General features: G+C 44.4%; 1 protein-coding gene across 7 annotated transcripts in view; it reads left to right on the top strand.

The window, feature by feature from the left end:
• The window catches only part of kif21b (kinesin family member 21B), a 62,892-nt gene continuing 41,776 nt past the window's right edge, over positions 1 to 21,116 (top strand). For 2 of the 7 annotated variants that reach the window (XM_037100695.1, XM_037100696.1), the window contains exon 1: positions 5 to 2,182. In XM_037100695.1, the coding sequence (XP_036956590.1) occupies positions 2,142 to 2,182 (41 nt within the window). In that variant the 5' untranslated portion in view covers positions 5 to 2,141. Of the gene's footprint in view, positions 2,183 to 21,116 lie in introns of all 7 variants that reach the window. The other 5 variants (XM_037100694.1, XM_037100693.1, XM_037100698.1 and 2 more) reach the window with 5 other exon arrangements.

The raw sequence follows: 21,116 nt of genomic DNA, 5'->3' as shown, positions 1-21,116 counted from the left end.
GTGTTGACATCACAAATCAATGAATTTCCCAAAAACTACATAGTGCCCCTTTAAGGGCCATGTAACTGGTAATAATTCAGTAATACCTTATACTTTGATATTTTCCTTAATAATTTACACTAAATGATACAGAATAAAACACTAAGAAGGAAGCAGTGTCTCTGTTTGACTGAACAAAGAGAAAGGATTTCAATTTCCCCTTCAGAAGAAATCTGACTCAGCAGGAGGGGGAAGTGAGCAGAGAGTAACTTCCCATACAAACCACAGCAAATGAACTCCATCTTCTGCCCAAACATAACAACCTCTGCATGCTTTTCGGCCTTTGACCTGAAGGTGTGTGAACCTGCGGCCCCTCCTCTCCGTCATGGGAACAGGCGCCCTCTGTTTATGGCAGTTTAACGGACCTCAGATGTCGCCGCTGGCTGGATGTGCTGTAGGTTTGTAATCTTTACTGCCCGATGTGGGTGTGCTGCCGGGCGGGGCCACAGCGGCCCGTCGAGCTCTCTGATTGGCTGTTTCGTGTTAGATGAAGGCGGGACTTATTGAGCTGTTAGACGAAGTGCAGCGTCAATCGAAGGCGATTACGCTGCGTTCAAAGACTGCTCGTTCTTTTGGAATAGTCGTGGAAAGTGTGGTTAAATTAAGGAATCTGCATTTTGCTCCTCAGTTCCCTGACCCTGTTGAGGTGAAGTGTATTCACATAGGTGTAAATTGAAAACAAGTGAAGTAAATGCACCTTACATACATACTTTTCTTATTGTGTTTGTTACTGTACTATAGTGAATTGTTAAACTTCTTTACAGATTCATATTCTACATAAAAGAAATGTTCCACACCTATTAAATGTGACACATAGTTGTAAATTAAACTACCCAACAGTATGTTAATCAGTTACATTAGCTCAACTAGGACCAGTTGCAACATATCCTCATTCATGCATATGTAGGAGCAACACTATAACATACAGTAATATATACAAGTAAGAGTGGCTATTCTGCTTCAAAACAAATATATTTATTGTAATACTTGATACTTTTACAAATTTTAAACATCATGTTTGGTTTAGTTGTTGCGAGGGGGACTATTCAAACTATGATTTATGTTATGTGATGTCTGTAGTGGGTCTGCAGGGAGATTTCCTACGTTAATTCCATAACATGTTAAACAGAATCCCTTTGGAGCTTGAAAGAAAAAGACTATATGAATCTAACAAAGGATGCTTTCCAAGTGGCAATCTGGGATATGCAGGAATCAGTGTTTTTAGAACTTGACCGATAAACTAGACCAAAAGTCAGTTTACCTCAGCCTCATTGTTTTCATACGTCTCTTGCGAGTCACCCAGCTTAATAGAGTCACATACACAATTGGTGGAATACCCCTTTCAGTAAACAATGTGAATATCTCTTCACCCTATGCCCATGTGTGCCTTTATAGCACTTCCTTATTGTGTTGGGCATTTGCATAATATAACAATTATGACTCAGAAGCTGAGCCAGCATTTTCATCTATCAGTAACCATGGTAACGGTCTGAGTGTGGAAAGTGGTTAATGACATTTATTTCTCATTTTCCATTTCCCCCAATCTTATTTCCAGATGATTATCCCCTACAACTCTCCTGCGGTACACCACCGTGATGTGGAGTTTCCACGGCCATCTGTGCGACCTCCCCCATGAAGTTTAGCGGAATAATCCCGACGGTCCGTGAAGGCAGCAGCACCGCCTCCAGTGTGCGGTCTCAGCGCCGCTCCAACGTGATCGCGTCTGTCTGAGAGCAGCGGTGTGGCTTCAGAGGAGCGCTCACACGCTTCGCTCGTACGCACTTGAAACAGGATGTAGCGGCTGAGACTGAGCACAGAGAGAGACGAGAAGAAGCGAGTTCAACTCCGCGATGTGACAGAGACCGTTGAGCCAATACAATGAGCGCCGCAGCAGAGGGGAAGCAGAAGAAGCAGACAGGAGGTGTCCCGATGAGGCAGCCCACCGCCGGCAGGTCTTGACGGCTGCTCCCGCTGACCTGAAGACACTCCGCACCGCCGCGGCACCGCACGGTCTGCAGGCACTGAAAACCAACCAAAAAAAAAAAAAAAAGCCAGCATAGCCGAAATACTCCACATCCCTTCGGCGGACCTTGAAAGCGATAATGGCGAGTCTGGGCGACTGCTGTGTGAAGGTTGCGTTGAGGTAAGCCTCCCTACTACGTCTGTCTGCTGGAAATGTGCCGACCTTAGCAGACCACATTGTGTCTGCGCCTCCGGGCGGTCAATTAAACGCATCCCGCACACCTATATCTCATTTACTCCCTCCTCCACCCCTCAGTGTCTCTCTCTGCTCATTGTGGCATATACGGCGTGTTACACAGCCACAGAGGGAGAGAGAGCATCACACCTTGTTTGCTAACACATGGGTGGTGCTCTGGTCTGTGTTGAAAAGCCCAGCACCACCACCTCCACACGATTGTCTTCACATATGGAGGGGAATAAGTTATCCACCACAGCATCAGTGTGGTGTATGTGAAGCAGAGGGGTGCGTTCAGGGTTTAACATTGGGGTGAGGTGACAAGGACGGCTGCCGACAGGTGCAGGGAGGAGAATGGGCGTTTCTCTCCAAACCATTTTTTTTTTTTTTTGCATTATTATTATTCTTATCCTCACATGCAGCTACCTGCAGTCTCACCTTATCCTAAACCGTGTCCACTGAACACCTCATATGGCAGAGTTGGCTCTTTAAAAGCTAAAAGCCTGTGCTGCTTTTTTTTTTGGGGGGGGGGGGGGGGTATTTTATTTGTTGTTTTTTTTTAAAGGCTGCCTCTGCAAATGAATCAAGCACAAAGAGATGCTCTCCTCCAGAGCTGTGTCATTCAAAGCCTTTGTTGGAAATGCACCCAGAAGCTCGGGCAGCACACAGCGGCCTTTTTTTTTTTTTGGATCGGGAGATAGCAGCCCGAGCAGCCTATCGATTGTGCACGTGCCAGGACTGAATGCTTGATTTGAAAGATGAGCATATATAATGTGCATGTGCTGGCCCCCGTAAAACTGGGAGGCATGACTAGAGTGGGGTGTGTTTTGCGGCTGCGTCTGTGATCATGCTCATTTTGCAGCGAGGCGGTGGTCCGACAGGCAGAGCCGCTGTCCTTTAACTCAGACCCTCCCAGACCTTGTTGTGCAGGCCAGTGAATCCCACTGAGAGTCCTGCCCGAGAGGATCGTACAGCACAGATGCAAAGAATGAAATCAGCCTCTCGTACTGTGCAAATGTAAAGAAAGTCATAGTGGAATTTAACTACTCTCCGTCGAGGATCCCTTTGAGGTCTTGGGACCCATTTATTGAACTTAGTGGGGGTTGGGGATAGGGATGGGGGGGCTGAGCAGCCCTCGCAACCGATGGCCCCATTTCCCCAGGGGAGGTTTTCAGAGTCACTTGTCAATCAGCCGCTGAGCGAGTTTCCTTTGTGCTACTTCACAGTGACAACTGTAACAGGAAGTGGGGAGGGTGGTGCTGCCAAAAAAAAAAAAAGAAAAAGGCAGCAAAGAGACAAAAAAGGTGAAAGGAGAAGTCAGATAGAGGAACAGCTGGTGGCTGCTGCTCAACTGAAGTTATTGATTAGAGTCTGGAGAGCAACTCGGAGCCTGTTGATGGAGTGTAGCTGGATGAATGAAGGTGACAGCTACGCACAAACACCACACGTCTGCCTGTGTGTTTAGCTGTCTTCTCTGAGATGACGCAAAATCGAAACGATCATTTCCTGAACCCCGATCAAGAAAAAAAAAGAAAGGTCCAAGCGAGCAAGCAATATGATCACAGCAATCAGTTTTATTAGCACGAGTTTTACGTTGTATTTAAACAGCCCCGGCGTAATTATGCGACTTCGCTGGTGGCCGAGTTCCCCCTTTTCATCATGTGTGATCTGCGTGTGTGTTCACATGCCCCGTGAGTTGCCACCAAAAGCCTCTGCGCGTTTAACAGGAAATGGGAAGCCCACAAATAAACACGCGGAGAAGGACGACTTCCTGCCGCATAAGCGACGGTTTCCCCAAATTTCTTTCCCCAGAGAAAGTCGGGCGCTGATAAGAGAGGGACAGTGTTTAATTGCTCCCATGTTGTGCAGAACCTTCAGGGAGACTGCAGGACTGTGTGTGTGTGTGTGTGTGTGTGTGTGTGTGTGTGTGTGTGTGCGTGAGCATGCATTTGGAGGGCAGTGAGGTTGTCGTGCGGGCCAACACACACTCACACACACAGTCTGAGTAGCCGGCATCCATTTCCTGAATGTCTGCACTGCTTTCCCCTTAAACAATGTCCACATAACCAGTGACATGACCTACAATCCTGCATTCAGATCTGACCTCAATGTGGACACACACACACACACACACACACACACACACACACTGAAGTCAAGTCAGACCCGACGAGATGCATGTAATGGAACTCCAGACTAAGTGGCTGCTGTTAAATTGCATCTGGCTCGGCTGTGTTATCTGCTGCAGGAGCTCAGTCGGATGCAAACGGGCTATAAGACTTGAGAGGACTCCTCCATTATCTCAGTCATTTGAACCCCCACACACAGACATATGTGCAGTTTCACTTCACCTCGAGGGTGCCTCCTCCTCCTCCTCCTCCTCCTCCTCCTCCTCACCCTCCAGCTGATCTCATGTTGAGTGAAGCTTTACGTCGGCTTTATGTCTCTGACCGTGCCTGCGCCGCCCTTAACTGTCAATAACGCAGCTTTTGTGTTCGCCCGTGTACACGACAGCTGCGACCAGTTTGCATATCGACCCGTCTCTCTGCCGTTTCTCCGCAGCTCCGCCACTTACTCAGCTTCAGCGGCTCTCCCGCCAAAGTGCTAAGTCAGCCTCGGTGGCTGCGTATAAATAGACACAAAGACAAATCTGTTTAGTGCTCTTGCGGTCTTTGACCTTGTGACTGTTGCTTCATGTTCTCACCTGAACAGACAGCTCCTCGAGGCTTTCCTCGCCGTCTGATCTGAACGGAGAGACCTGTGGAAGGCACCAAGGAGTGATTCAACAGCCCTGTGCGTTTCCTGCATTTGTGGTTCGACATGATGACTGATATGGAAATAAATAAGACAAAATATTCAGTGTTCTGTCAAAACCCCTTGTGTGCATGACTGGGCCGTTTTGGACAGCTGTGACGCAGAGCACTTTGGCTTAAAGGCGATGGGAGCTCAGCTGAGAGCAAAGATAATACTCTTTATCTTTCTGGTCCAGCACCAGCTCTAAAGTAGCACATAACGCAAGAAAAGAAGTTTATCACAAATCCATAAAAGTGATGCCGCCTCGTGACCAAAACACCGGCTTCAAAACAAAACAGGAGTAGCAGCGGAATACAACTGCGGAAAGGGGCCCCTCACAGCTGATACACAAAAGGCTTTAAATGGGAGGTTTTCTGTTGCTGGACGTATGTCCTGTGTAGGCTACCAGTCTCGCCTGTTTCCTGTGTGTGTTAACTGTTTGCTGCACAGGCCGTGTCTGGGTTACACACCTCCCCGGGGGGGTTGCCTTTTAAAAATGACTGGACTCTGGTGGGAAACTGTGGATGTGTTTTTGTGAGCGTGTTACCAGCCTACAGTATGTACGGGTCACACTGTAGTGCCGCAATGTAATCTCCTCATGAGTGCATTCTTACACTCGGTCTTAACATTCAACCCCTCCCCAGCGTTTTTACAGTCACTGGTCAGGAAAAGTGAAAACAGTTTTGCTTTGCTGATTGGAGTCGACGCTGAGGTTGTTTCCAATCAGCGATTCGGCCTCGCCTCGAGGGCAGAGGAGCAGGAAACATGACGGGGCACACACCCAAGTTGTCCGTCCACAGCTGTGCATCACTTCCTCCTCACGCTGGCCTGCTGGTCACGTGTTTTATTTCATTTTTCTTTTGGTTGTTGTCAGTTTTGTGTGAATGTCCTTTGTCGCAAGAGTGCTAAAGACGGCGTCTGGACAGTAGGTACTGTATATGCAAGGGATGGAATTAATCTCCGACGTGAGGCCTGACAGTTGATAGAAACATCATGGACAATCAGGCTCAGTGGCTTTACAAGACGATTGTGGCGGAGGAGGTGAAAGAGGTCTGCAGGACAAAGGAGGTCCTGAGGTTGCCGAGTGACATCACTTAATCCTGCTGCCCCAAACAAATACACGACACCTCTTAATGACACGTCTGATGACAGGTGTATAGAATAATAGAGTGATTTGATCTTGTTTATGACACACTCGCCTGTCAGGGAAGTACTGATTGCGTGCTGATGCATGGGGATTGAAATGGGTTGAGCAACAGTGTGTCGTCTGTCGATGAACTTCTTCTCTAGTCCCAAATGGCGTGCTGCTGTTGCAGAATGACTTCCTGTAAGACTGCCGCTGGACTATCCACGCTTTCCTCTTCACTTCCTGCTCTGTGAGCTGCTGATGAGCCCACTGACACGATTCAGTTAAGACGGAAGCCTCAGCAAAGAGCGTGAAACTGCAGGAAAATAGACTTGAAGCTAAGCCTCGGGGCATTTTTCTATAAACCTTCGAGGAATCAGTGTGCTGCTCCGTAGCCCAAGTGAGAAAATCAGCTCAAGCTCTTCTTTAGAGAGAGACATTTTTCTGTTCTCCTGTGACGAATAGGCCCGTTGGTCCTGACTAAAAAACTAGAAAACAATGGAAGCAGAGTGTACTTCCTCTACATGTTTGCCTCATCCTTTTATTTTCTCTTGCTCAAGCCTGTCCGCGCAATAAAGCATGGAGCTGTGACCGAAACGTTGGAAGCTCACCAAGCTTTCTCCCCCACTTCGCCCACTATTTGCACGTGCACACACAAATGTGCGCATAGATCTGTATTTATTTGAATTTCATCCATTCGAATTCATCGAGGAATGAAAGGCCCTTCAGTGTGAGCATTTGCATCTTCCTGTTATCAGGGTCTCATCGTACATCAGCTGGAGCTTAGCTTCCAAACAGCCCGGACTGTCATCGTTCATTCTGCTTTGGTCAGCGCAAAAAAATAATGATTTTTCTCGTTCTTTAGCAATTTGGTGAGACTCTGCACATTTTTTAACTAGTTTTTGTGTTGTTGTGGTCAAAAGGGGCACTTGTTTGTGTGTGTGTGTTTGTGTGCATGCGTTTGGGGGGGGGGGGGGGGTGAGGCGGAGCAGAGGCCCTTTAAACAGAGCACCTCATGGGTGAGCGCAGACAGAGGACACAGTGTGAATGAGCCTGATGTCACTGCAGCTCTTTGTGCTCTGTGCTGAGTTTGCACACATGCACACACACTCTCACACACATGCAGATGAAGACACACACCAAGCAAGGGCAGAGAACTGGAGGGCAAACAGGGATGAAGAACGGGGGGCCATATTTTCAGACGGGAAGGGGCGAAAGAGTCAATTTTTGATGTCGTCTTTGTTCAATGAACTGCTCCCTCCGCTCTAAAAAGGAGCAACGCTTCCTGCAATTCAACGCAACAAATACAAAGAGAAATCAAAGAGGCAAAGGGACGGAGGAGGGTGGGTGGTGGACAGAGGGAGGAGGAGGAGGGGCGGGGTAGCAAGTGTGTCTTCTGTTGTCAAAAGGGCTACTGTAGCGTGCAAATATGAGCTCTCATCCAATCACACAATCAGTGTGCGTCTGCATGGGGTGCGTCCGTCCGTCCATGTTTGTGTGTGTGCACATCTGAGCGTCGTGTGTGTGTGTGTATGAATAATTTGGGCCCAGCTGCACGTGTTTGCCATATTCCCACACAGGGAGGAAGATGCAGAAAGACGGAGGCCCTCAGGTGTTGTGTCTAGACTGTATATAGATTTTATTCACTTCTCTGTTTCAATGTTTAATGTTCATCCTCAGCAGACTTGGATTATATCCTCTTCGCTTTTTTTAAAGCCGTGAACTAGAAACATGACACAGCTTGCCAGTAAACAAGTGATTTCTTCTCCCTCCCACTCTTATTAATCACTTTATCTCTTGAAACACTAAGACGCATCTTTCCTCAGTCGCCGAACTGTGTGATTTTACAGCATTGCGGACCGTAAGCAGGTCAGCGTTTCTGTGGGAGAGCTTCACTGTGCTCTCTCTGCCTATTCACTGCGTCCATCTGAGGCGGAATTATTCATATTCACAATGTTTTTCCTCCTGAATTCATTTAAGTGGATTTTTCTTTCGGGCCCCGTGTGGCTTTCCTGGACAGTGAAGTTGGATTTAGCCTCAGATGAGGAGGTGTAGATATTAATGTAAGACAAAGCATGTGAAGATCTCTGAATTTGGGCCAGGCTGTCTGCTTTGTGTTTGTGCGCATGCTTCAGTGGAGCTGCTATCAGAGTATGAAGGGATGTGTATGTGTGTGTGCGTGTGTGTGTGTGTGTGTGTGTATGTGTGACCAGCTGGCCCATAATCACCTTCAGCGCTAAGTAGCTTAATCGCTGCTGGAGTTTGTGTGTCTGAGTTTGTTTTGTGTTGTTGTGTGTCTGTAAATGGAGAGATGACAGCAGGGTGAGGACGCTTCAACATTGCTGAATTCAGCTTGAAAATAACTGGCAAACTGAAATGTATTTACTTTATAGCTGTACTTTAACAATACTTCGAACACCGTGAAGTGCTAAATAGCGGATGTTAGCATGCCCAAATGGTTCACAGGGTAAACATTACAATGACAATGCTAGCATGTGATGCTGAGCATCACGATTGTAATTTTTAATGTGTTAACTATTTTGGCATGCTAACATTTGATTATTAGCACTTGGAGGTTTTAAAAGTATAGGACAAATTAAACCAGGATGCTAGCATGCTAGCATTGTCATTGAAATGTTTACTGCATTGTTGTGTGTGTGTATAGTGTGTTGACATGCTAACATTTACTAATTAGCTCTATGAGGTGTCAACAGTGTTAGATTGACATGAATTGACATCAGCGTGCTAGCTTTGGCATTGTGAGCATATAAGCATTCTGATGTTAGCTGATGGTAGCATTTAGCTCCAATCATAGCTGTGCCCTTAGTACAGCTATGCGGAACTGCTAGCATACAGGTGGACCGTTTGTCTTGTTGATGAAAAGTCAAATACCCAGACATCAGACTTTTTCTGTTTCACCATGATGAAAAGTAAAGACACTAGACAAAGACGCTAGCTTCTGTCAACTGTCAGCGTTACAAGCTATTGTGTGGCTAGTCCTGTACAGTGTTGCGAAGAAGCTAATTGCATCATTATTCATTTACATCACACGCTTCTAAAGTAAGGGCAATAAGGGTTAATTTACATCAGCCATGTGTCAGCAGCTTTTTTGTGTGAATCTGCACTATCCTGTCATTCTGCTGATTGGCCTTAGCACAGTGAAATCAGCTTGTGAATTGTTTAGACCGATTCAGGAAGTGTTATTAATGGGCATTGAAGTACGTACCGCAGGACCAGGTGCCTTTATACTTTTGTACGTTAAAAGATATTACGATTATTTGCAGATTGTGTAGATGTAGACTTTGCTACCACCTTGAAATACAGAGTATGATATTAAAATAGGTCATTCGCACCATGAGAAAATTGTCCTTGAAGGCATCATCGCCTCTGACACATAAAGCCTGCACAAGAAAAAGGCTGCTCAAAAGCTGCAACTGCTCTGTCACCCCTGGAAACAAACAGAGTCTCGTGCTGTTGGTGATTCCTGGTAGACAGACAGCCTTATAACTTCAATTCTGCCCAGACAGACCAGCAGGATAAACTAGTTTAATGCCCTTTCTGGTTGAAAATAAGCTGAATTTAGCTAAAGCTGATCATCTTATCGGCTCCACCATCAGTCCAATAATCATCATTCTAAGGCCATGGCCTATCTTCAGGTTTTTCACCTTACCGAAAACACCCCTGCACAGACAAAGAGAATACACGTGTATGTGCATGTACCTGACTGAAAAGCTAGGTCTGTACCCTCTGGCTATGTTTAAATTCCTGCAGACACACAGACATAGTGGCTGGCTACATTAGCACTCATGCTAAATGCTGTCTGACAGTGAGGGGGGGGCTGGGCTGGTGGTAATGCTAAGCAACCCTCCAGGGAGACAGACAGACAAGCAGAGTCACGGCAGCAGTCTGCAGCTCTGCAGCTCGTGTTGTACGCTGTGTGTGAAAGAAAGAGCCGAACACTCCCACAGGTTTCGGCAGCTGTGTGCTTTCTTGACGTGCAACCTTTATATACTTGAAATATACCTCCACAACATACAAGTATTGCATGACACCTAGTATTTTGTGTGGCTGTGTGGGCTGCAGTTGAAGTCTTCTCAGCTCCGAGGCATCTAAACTATCAGCTAACACACGAAACAGCAATTCACATTTGAATAATGCATATATAGACGCAAGTGAGATGCAAAGTACCACCTGTGAAAACATCGAATTCACATGAAAGATAACACATGTTGACACATTTACACATAGGAGCAGGATGAGGAGCATGTTTACTTTACATGCAAACCTATTTCATATGTGAAAAAACTGAGTAGAGTGCATACCTCCACCAAGGCTGTGAGTAAAGACACAGTCCCCTTTTTGCACTTACCCATAGATACCAGGCACCTAAATTCACCTGATTTTGCCATGCCTCATTCCCTGAAAAATGTATTGAAAAACGCCCTATTCTGCGAGGAAGAATTCCTGGATCCAGCCCTTTTATCCAGGACTAGACCAAAAGTTAATCGGATCTGTTCTCCATCATCCATCCAAGTTTCAAGGAAATCTGTTTTGTATTTTTTGGGTAATCAACCAGCCAACAAACAAAATGGACATGGATGAAATCGTTACCTCCTTGGTGAATTGAAAAATGCATAATAAAAGCACATGTGAAAAAAAGAGTTCTGAACCCTCGATAATTTACAGCAATATGTTAACACAACCACATTTCTGCTCTTTATTAAGGACCGCTTCTCGTTGCCACTTTCCTTTTGATCTTAGATCTTTTTATGAACTCTGTACTGCCAGCGCCAATGCAATAATTGAGCGTCACACTGGATCCATTTTGCGACCTAATTTGTTAGTCGAGTCCACCACTCTGCACATTTTAGGTATTCACATTGGGGTCCACACTAAAATTCATCACTGTGCACGAATCACTTTGGCTAAAAGCACCCAGCATCCATCATGAATAACAAATGTTATTCTAATGGCCGTGTGCTTGTTGGAGTTAATTGGCATCAAGCTGACGTTGTTTAGCACCTCCCTGACCTTGACAAGGCCGTCTGTCACCAAAATCTAGGAAAGGAAGCTAATTTGATTCTTCCTTGTGTCTCCACCTCCCCCCATGGAGCGGCAGACAGACCAGACAAGGGGGGGAGGGAAGGGAAATGAGGAGGTGGGGGTGAGGAAGTGGGGTGGGGATTGACCCAGAATCAACTCCGATGATGCGGACTGATGTGCCCTTGTAACAATGAGAGATGTTCATCTGAAACTGAGTGATGGTTACTAGTCTTTGACAGTGGTGAGAAGTTTATGTCTTACTGAATGGCAGAGTTCACACTTTGATGATCAATACTTCCTCCGTTATTACACAGTTATTACTATTAGCAATATGAATTATACTGTTGTAGTCATAGTCAGGTGAGTTACCAATTTCAGACTTCAAACATCAAAGTATGATGCCACTGTCTTTCCCAGCTGATGTTCTTCATGTTATATTCTGGTTTCATTCATAGCCTGCTCAGCTTTATGCACAACCCTGTCCCAGTTTACCTGATATTATCAGCATAAAAATGTGATATTTGAGGCCCCTGGAGTGTCCCACAGATCCCAATCTCAAGTCTTGGCTTCAGTCCACATTTTATCTTTGATGCTCTGGCTTGTTGTCACGGGACATGGATGTCTTCTCATGTTTTTCGACTGCAAGGACAATAGACAAAAGGCAAAAAGAAAGCAATGAGACTACAGTTGTGTATGGAGACAGACCTTAAACTTTCGATGACACTGTGTGTCTTTTGATAATAAATTCCTGATGGAAATGGTGAGAGATTACAGCTCAGTTAGTTGATCTTTCTTCGACAGGCGACCTAGCTCTATCCAGACAATGTAGGACAACTCTGTCCTTGAAGTCTGGCTCTGTTAGGAAAACGCTCATGTTAACATCCATGAACCAGTTTGCTCATTTGTGCTCCAGCGTGCGACACTGCATGCTAACACAACCAGTCAAACCAATGAGCACAATGTATGTGAGCGCTGCTCTCCCTTATCGCTGGTTACCAATCGGCAGCAGTGCCCGGGGCTACAGGGCCGACAGACTGCGAGGTTAGTTCGATAGATAAGGTTAACACACAGGCTGTGAGCTGGGGGCATGCATGTATTGTATGAGTGTGGTGGTGAATAGACTGCTAGAGCAGCATCAGACGAGTGCGTTAAAATGCCTCTCAGAGAATATCCTCTATTGATAGAGCGCTTGTGTGTGTGTGTGTATATATGTGTTCAGTTATCGTTCTCTGTACTGTGGCAATAGAGGCTTTGTTGTTCTCATGTTTTCACATTGGACAGGGTTGAACACCAGTCCATGCAATTGATGTCAGTGCTTTTTTTAACATGGGATGTCATTTCATTGGCTGAGAATGCCTGTCAATCGCAATGGCTGTCAGATGTGATGCTTTCCTCTAACTTGCAGTCATTATTAGATTCTTTGCTATTGATCTAATTATGAGTTCTGCTGGGGAAAAGGACCAGAGGGGAGAAATCATAGGGCTGGACGATATATTTGTACAGTACATATTGTTATCGTGTTATGGTCATTTTGTGTGCTGGTTTGAGACTAATTAAAAGCCCCAGAGGATCTACATCTCCTGCCCCTTTTCAATTTATAGCCTCTTTTTGGGTGCAGCCAAAGGAAAAATATTGCTCTCTTCAAGAATATCACAAAAAATGTCTTTCTGTTCGATATCAGTATTCAAACACTGGTTTTGACATGATTACCATGGCAACGGGAGAAGTTTCAAAGCTCTGAAGCATTTGGGTCAGCCCTAGTCAAGTCTGTTTCCAAGATATGGACATTCGAATGTCTACACTCACATGACAGTGGGGCAAACACCAGCTGTGGTTAAAGATAATGCCGTTTGACCAACAAATGGATGTAAAATTCCCAACTAAAGATGTTTCAGCCTAAATGAGGATAACACCCACATGGAGTATGTGGTCATTACAGTGCACCAGGCACGGCGTTCTGGGAGCATCGGCACGTGTGAACCATTGTGGCAAAACAGACGCCAAATGGGAGTGGCAGAAGGTGTCCACTCGGGGTCTGCCCGCCACCACCTGGGCAAGCCAGCTGTCCGCACCCAGCGCCAGCCTCTTGTGACCACTGTCCCACTTCCTTTACACATGCTTATGAATATTTGCTCATAATTCACACTGTCCTCTTTGCTGTCCAATCAACATAGTCTACATTTAGTCAGCTCTCCTCTCCATTTGCTTCATACATCACTGCCTCAGTTTGTCCGAGCGTTCCTTATTAGTGCTATCTCCTCAGGTGCTCCCACCTGAGCCAGCCATTTACTGTCTGAACCCTTTCTGTCCCCCTGTCTCCTTCTTATCCTGGCACTCTAGGCACCTTAAGCCAAGGTCAAAGCGAGCTAAATGCAATTTCTCACCCCATATTCAGTTTTAGTTGACGCCAGCTTATTTCATTCATAGCGAACACGACCTTACCTTGCCAGGGACATGGCACAGTCAGGAGCCCATTGCTTTATCCTGCCATGGTCAAGCATATGAACTTCTGAATGTGTGTGTGAGTGTGTGTGTGTGTGTGTGTGTGTGTGTGTGTGTGTGTGTGTGTGTGTGTGTGTGTGTGTCTGTGCACTTGGCTGCCAGCCTGTTAGCCCACTGGGATGTTGGGCCCATGTGGAGGATTGGAAACTGAAGTGAGAGACAGATTTTGAGGGACTGGCCTCCTTCCACAAGCGATTATCGAAGCATGTGCTGTTATTTCAGTCGTACAAAAAATGCCCCTTAACCCCCTCTCGACCACAAGTCATATTGTGTGACTACTTAACAATATGCAAAAAATTACATTTTCTGCATTCTGATATCAAAATCATGGATTATGTGGTCTTGAACCAACCAATTCCAACCATTAATATCCTGACATTCAATTATACCTATATTTTCAATTTTAGCAGCAAGGAACCAAGAGCCATTGTTTAGCTTGTTAGCAACAGGATACTACAGTACTTGAGTGTGTCTTCAGGTGTTAGCCACAGCCACTTTAAATCAGACTATCTCGATCCCACTCGAAAAGACGTCATGCAATGGAAGCTAAGTACGGTTGAAATGTTGTTCTATGGGGACTTAAACTGATTACTATAAGAGCCCGGCGTAGACTTTATGGGAAAGGTGTCTTAGATGGATGTTAGTGGATAGACCAGCAGATGGATGTGGAGACGGAGAGATGAGGAGCTCGATTGGAGGCGGAGAGAGACGGCTGATGGTTTTATATGCGGAATCACCACAGACGGCTGATCCAGGAAATCAATGGGAGCACTGATTAAATGGGAAGCAGGACAGGAGTGCCTACTGTAGCTCAATAATCAAAAATGGTGCCTTTCAGCTGCACTGTGGTCGCTTTTCATTGAGGGGGTATTACAGTGGCTCTTTGATGAATGGGCTTTAATTAGGGAAGCGCTAAGATTCGAGAAGATGTTCATTAGCGTTGAATTAATTTATGTTGAGATGATGGAGCTGCAATCAGAAATCTAATTTGTTAACAAAACTGCACTGGCTAATTAGGATGCAAAGGACTATGTACTATGAATATTCATGTTGCTTGTGATTACATTTAGCAGGTGACATATTTTAAGATGTTTGAGAAGTATATCAAAAAATAGAAATGAGCTAGAATATGCCAGAAAAGTGGAGCCTTTGATGCAGACTACATTTAGTGCAGACACTCATGGTTCCCAGAGGATACATTTGGCTGACTTTGACGATCCCGTGAAGTTTCACCTCGTGTCACAATGACGATGACATTTTTTATGTCTTTTAGTGAAATGTCTCAACAACTCTGGAGTTGATTGCAGTCAAATTTTGTTCGTGAGGAAGAACTGTAATAACTTCAGTCTTTTAATGTTATGTAATTTGTTTGAGTACTTAAACCAAATCCCTTACAGGTCTATTGTGCAGGATTTCTTAATAGAAGTTAGATATAAAATTCATGATTATGTTTTTGTTAGTTTATTTTTATTATTATTATTATTATTATTATTATTATTATTATTATTATTATTATTATTATTATTATTATTATTATTATTATTATATATAATTACCTTTGAATGAGGCTTTTATATCTGTAGGGAGAGTGGGCCCTCTTCCACTGATCTGCCATGTTGCACTGCAATGTTTCTACAGTAGCCCAGAATGACTATATAGAATGAACATGGTAATCTAATTACATAAAAAAATCCCATCTGATTAGATACAATTTCCATGCATTTCATTTTCAAAATAAAACATATTCTTATGCTATATATTCATTCTATGTTGTGTATATTCTAATTATAATCATATGTCTATCCACAGTACAAACTGGATCGAATCAAATACTTTGTGAATCTGACTTGACAGCTCGTCGTTTGGAAAACCCGCTGATCAATTGACCTTGAAACAAATGCTCTTTTTCACATCCGTTCTGTTTTGATACTTCTTTTGTTACATTTTTTTCGCTTCCAGTTTTGACCTTAGCAGCCACTGGTCGGCCTCCGCTCCATCAATTGCTGCACCTCGGGGCATCTCTCATTTCATCCCACAGTAACTGATATGCCCAGAGCTCCTCATTTAAAATAGGCCAAGCCAATTTCCTGAGTTCTCAGGGCTTTTCATGTCAAACACACGGCAATCTTCATGAATTGCCATATTGTCCCTCCTCTTCTCTGTCCTTGTTCTCATTTTCACTTTCCCTTTTGTTCCCTCTGTCTTTCCCTTGGTTTGACTCTTTCACAAGCGGGACAGAGCAAAGAGGCGGATACACTGAGAGAGCAGCAGGGGAGGTTAATGGTTCAAAGGGTGATAATCAGCTCCATCGGCAGTTGTGTATCAGGTGTACATTGGAACAAAGGCTGTAACCACATGTTGAACACTTGATTACATGTCATGGTAAAGTCAGAAAAGACGGAGAAAAACGGCTTGCATTTCTTTGTTTGGAAGTTAGTATTTTTTTTCACACATTTGTTAACTTTTTTCTGAATATCTGCTGAGTTATCATGTCCCGGGTTGCCGTGGGAACGTGACCTGGGCGTTCTCACGTTGACAGAGATAAGAGAGGAAAACACACACACTAGACATTAAGCCAAATTGGGCGTCTCTTTCTGATCCTGGAAATGACTTCTTGAAGGGTTTTCTTCACCCTGTGACTAAAATGCTTACAGGGATGTTACGGCTCCATACCCTCTTTTGATTTTACTATTACAGTCTCTATTTCTCTGTCAGTGAAAATATTTTCATACCTGAAAAGGCAGTGTGTATCCCTCTCTGTGGCATGCACACACACGCTCACTGCTGTGTCAGTTGGGTTAATCCTAATCTGAACTCCGCCAATGACAAAAGCACTAATCGGACGTGCGGTACAAGCAAACAGAACAGAACCAGATTACGACACTGCGCTCCTGTTTATGTAATCTCCGTTGGGCCGGCTGCGCGAAGTTAATCTCTTTCAGAAAGGGAAAGCGGTTCTGCTCGGTAAATTAAGCAACAATGCAGCGATCGTATTAACGCCGCCTCAGGTGTGGCGTGTATTTTGCATCCATCGGGTTGTGGGCTGTTATGTTGTCTTACTTACCGTCTGGTTTTACAGAAGTAAGACCAGAGGAACTTCATAAAGAAATGATTTTGTTGTGTGTGATATCAACACTGTTTATTCTACGTTGTGCTCAAAGATTCGCGCAGCTTTGAGTTTGACAGATTCAAGAATCAACAGTGTATTCAAGTTCATCTTTAAATCAGACTGAGCGACTTGGTTGATAAATGGAGGCCACTGCTGTTTGTGCATTATTTCACGGCAAAGTGCTGTTACTGTGTGTGTGTGTGTGGAGCCAACACCCCAACTGCTGACTGTGTGGTGGGGCTGTGGTTCAGGGAAACCAGCAGGGATGCATCCTTAAGCAGTTTTGGAAAACCAGTTGGCTATCACCGACAGGCACCAGCAGGCATGGAATTAGAGGGCAACACCTCTTTGCACAGTTGGTACTCGTCAGAAGAATAATTATAAAGACTGTTTGATCTGCAGTGCATCGCATCGCAACATGTTCTGGAGGTTTTGATAACATGAATGCACGAGGACGGCATTCATTTGTATGATTATGAATGCACAAAGAACGTGGATTCCTCTTCCGCTGTAGACATTTTTCCCACCAATATTGAGCTGCGAGACAATAACGGACACTGCTTGTTCAGTATTTCGGAGGGAGGGAGTGGCCCTCGCAGGAGCACCTCGTCTAAGCAAACACTCATTTCACAAAGGGAATGAGGTGTGGGCAGAGAGACAAAGAATGCGATGACAGGTTTTACACCTTTCTCTCTGCTGAGCGGTTATTAATGAGTGGGATGATGACTGGGGGATATTAAGTCTCACCACCTCCTACTTTGTCAGTCCGTGTGAGGGAGAGAGGGGAGAGCAGGGCATCAGCATGGGACAGGGCTGGGCTTTAGGAGTCAGATGCAGTGGATCTATCAATCCAGATAGAAAAGTTGCAAGCAGAGGTAGATCCAAATATTTATTCTTTGTTTTTAAGAACTTTCAGTTTTTGTTTAGATGAATCAGACCAGATTACGCAGAATCCTGCCATATTGAAAGGGGCAATATGAAAGAGTTTTAGTTTAAAGCGACAGACCACCCTTTTCCCACATTGTTATGTGGTAATTTTGAATTGGTAGGTTCGAAACTATTAAACTCGTCTTTAATTTTGTTGATTCTGTTTACTTTGTAAAATGAATCTTTTGTGCTCAGACAAACTCCCATCAACACAGAGTTCTGTTTGATTGGATTCATCTGCCTCATGTGTGCTTCACACATCCATATGTATGAGACATGAATCAGGACAATGAATGTGTGTGTATAAACCCCAGTGTGTGTATGGCTTTGTATGGGATAAACTGAACTGAAACATGTGGTTGAATGAGTTCATTGAAATGTTTTTGAAATCTTAATATGGCATTATAAGTACATTAACCAAATCACAGGAGCTTCAAATTTTTGATGAAAGTAGAGAGTGTCTCAACATGCTATGAATGAAGCATTGTGGTGCTACAGAGATGCAACAGCCAACACATAATATTCTCCAGATCTAAGAGCACTTGCATATTTTATACAGACCCCAGCATTTAATTCAGTGTAATTTTTTTCCATCTGTCAAAACTAATCACAGTATGTTTTTAGGTAAGCTATGGGAAGGGGAGGCTAAAAGACAAAGATGTAGCTGTTGTTACAGGACAGTTTGGCATCTGTGATCCTCATGAATGAGAGTATCTGTGGGGAACATCTGAGATCAGCAAACACAAAATCAATTCTAATTTACAGCCTATCCTATGCAGGATTTACAGTGTAAGCATGGCTTTCTAGTGTATCTTCGATTGTATACATGTGATCAGTGTCTTTACCGCACAACAAGTCACCTGTAGAACTTTTATTCTCTACCTGTCAACACAGCCTTTCCTGGATGGCACACTGACTGTTCAATCAATCAATCAATCAATCTTTATTTATATGGCGCTTTTCATACAGAAAAAAGTACCTCAAAGTGCCTCACAGAAATAAACAAACAACAGCAGAAAAATAGAAACAGCAAAATAAAGTTAGGAGAGGATAATTAAAAGAACCCAAACCCTCCCACCCCTTCAGACATGGACAGAGACATACACACTCAGTCATCTGTCAAGAGTTATTAGATCTGCCGTCTGATGGGAGGAGGGGGGGGTTGAGTGAGTGTGTTTGCATTTTAAACAGTTGTTAAGGAACAGACACAATGTCTCACAACAGATGATGGATATGCTTTTCCATGATGAGGGCACTATTTGATCGATACAACGAAAGAGAGCCGAAGGGAGAGGAAGTGAGGCGCAGCGAGGAAAAGTCTACATAAGCGATTAGTCTCTGCCGTTATCAGGAGAAAAAAGGAAATGGAACAGGCCCCGCTGCTGCCTCTGCCATTCAAGCTTTTGTCCTGTTGCTCTGTTTTCACTGGCAACAAATAAGTGAGGGAGGGATAAAGAACAGGCAGAGGTGTGAGGACGAGGACAAGAGCACAGAGACAAAAGAAGAGCTAAATGATGCTGTCCTGTGCAGTGATGATAACGCTGAAAAGAAAACATTACAGGGTAAGACTGAGCAGTAAACGCAGAATAATCCTTGATCGGGACACTAAATGAGAGTAGATGCTGTCCTCTGATAAATGGACAGAGTGTTAAAGGGAACATGAACGCAGCGGCTGGCTTCCTCTGCTGGCTCTGTGCCAGAGGCGAGACAACAGAGCTCTGAAACACTCACAGCTCGAGAGAATACGATTAACTCTGTCTTTTTATGTGTGTGTGTGTGTGTGCGCTGCGTCTTTACTCAAGTGTTTACATTAGGGAAATGAACTCTTTGGCTATCACCGGCCTGTTCTTTGAAGGTTGAGTGAGCATGAACACACACACAAATACACACATGCGCACGCACGCACACACACACACACACACACACACACAGACACACACACACACACATTCACAGGCATTACTGGCACTCGCTTTCACTGGCAGCGATCACAGCGGCCTGATTTTATTGGGTCTCGGGGCTTGTTGGTAACACACTTGGCATTTGATCCTGGCTACTTTCTGGATCTTGATTGGATAGCGGGTCAGTTGCGTTTCAGGTCAGGATTGCTTTAAAATTGGCTCATGATGGGGTGTAAGCATTTTGTAATCTGCAATTTGCACACTAGTAATAAAAGGGGTACAATAGTGTAAATACAAAACCAAACTCATGCACATGCACTCATTGTCGATGAGTCCCCAAGCACTGCGTTCAGTTCCCAAGGAAACAGGACCCTCCTTAAGCGTTCCAGCTAAAGGAAAAAAAACAAACTGGAAACGAGACTAAGACTCTTTATTTCTGTTAGCATTCATAGTGTGTTTAGACTGTGTCCATAGTGAAAATATTGTGGTACGAATGAAACGGCTCCTTCATGTGAGAGTATGGCAAAGATCCAGTGTGACCCTTTTTAAAATAACCTATTCAACCTAAAACCTATTCAGGAACATAACATCTACATTTCTACATATTCATCAATATAGTCTGTCTTATATATTGTTTCAAATCCAATCAGAATTGAAGACTTTTCCGCAAAATGTTGCAACTTTTTTCACTGATATCACGCTTGACTTGTTCATCATATTAGAAATGATGACTTTGGCCGAATCCCAGTTTGTGTCCGACTGATAGGGAATTTTTGGCCCGATAACGATAGCCAATATTAGAGGGGGTACAATCACCGATAGCCGATATGGAAGTTATTAATTACTCGGGAGAGCTTGGCCAGGGACACTTTTGAAAGTGGCCTATCATTGTTGTTCCATGATGTTTTCATGTTTACGGTTACTTATTTCATGAACTACCTTGTCGTGGCTTGTGGAAAAGGGGGAAAATCCGCTGGTTGATCGGCTGACTGGTCAGGTGGTCGGGAGGTTTCATGGTGTAGAGTGGGGGAGGGACTTCACTGAAGTGTGAGCTGAGCCAAAGTCTCTGGCTGAGCTCAGTGCGCCCCACTGGACAAAATAAATCAGTACACCAGCGCGTGCTTTAGTCATTGTCACACTTTTTTTTCTATCAGCGCAACATTTCACCGATACGATAGAGCGCCCGATAGAAATTGGGCAGCATATATATCGGGGGCCGATAATCGGTCGGTCACTAATCGCAGTACACCCCTTGCCCCTGCCACTTAGCATGAAACCAGTTTGATGGTGTCTCAGTAGCTTACTAGCTAAATTGCTAACTTTACATTGTTTTTGCTGATTTGGACATGACAGTCCCGTATTTTGATGTTTTGCAATGTTGCATTTCCCCCCTTTTAATGACATGCGAAAACCCAAAACTTGACAAAAGACCAGTAGTGAGGTGTCCTCTCATGTCAGTGCAGAGGGTGGGAGGATGGG

The sequence above is a fragment of the Acanthopagrus latus genome, chromosome 6 (genome assembly GCF_904848185.1).
Source record: "Acanthopagrus latus isolate v.2019 chromosome 6, fAcaLat1.1, whole genome shotgun sequence".
Lineage (NCBI taxonomy): Eukaryota > Metazoa > Chordata > Actinopteri > Spariformes > Sparidae > Acanthopagrus > Acanthopagrus latus.
Note: the sequence above shows the minus strand (reverse complement) of the source record. Positions and strands in the feature narration are given on the sequence as shown.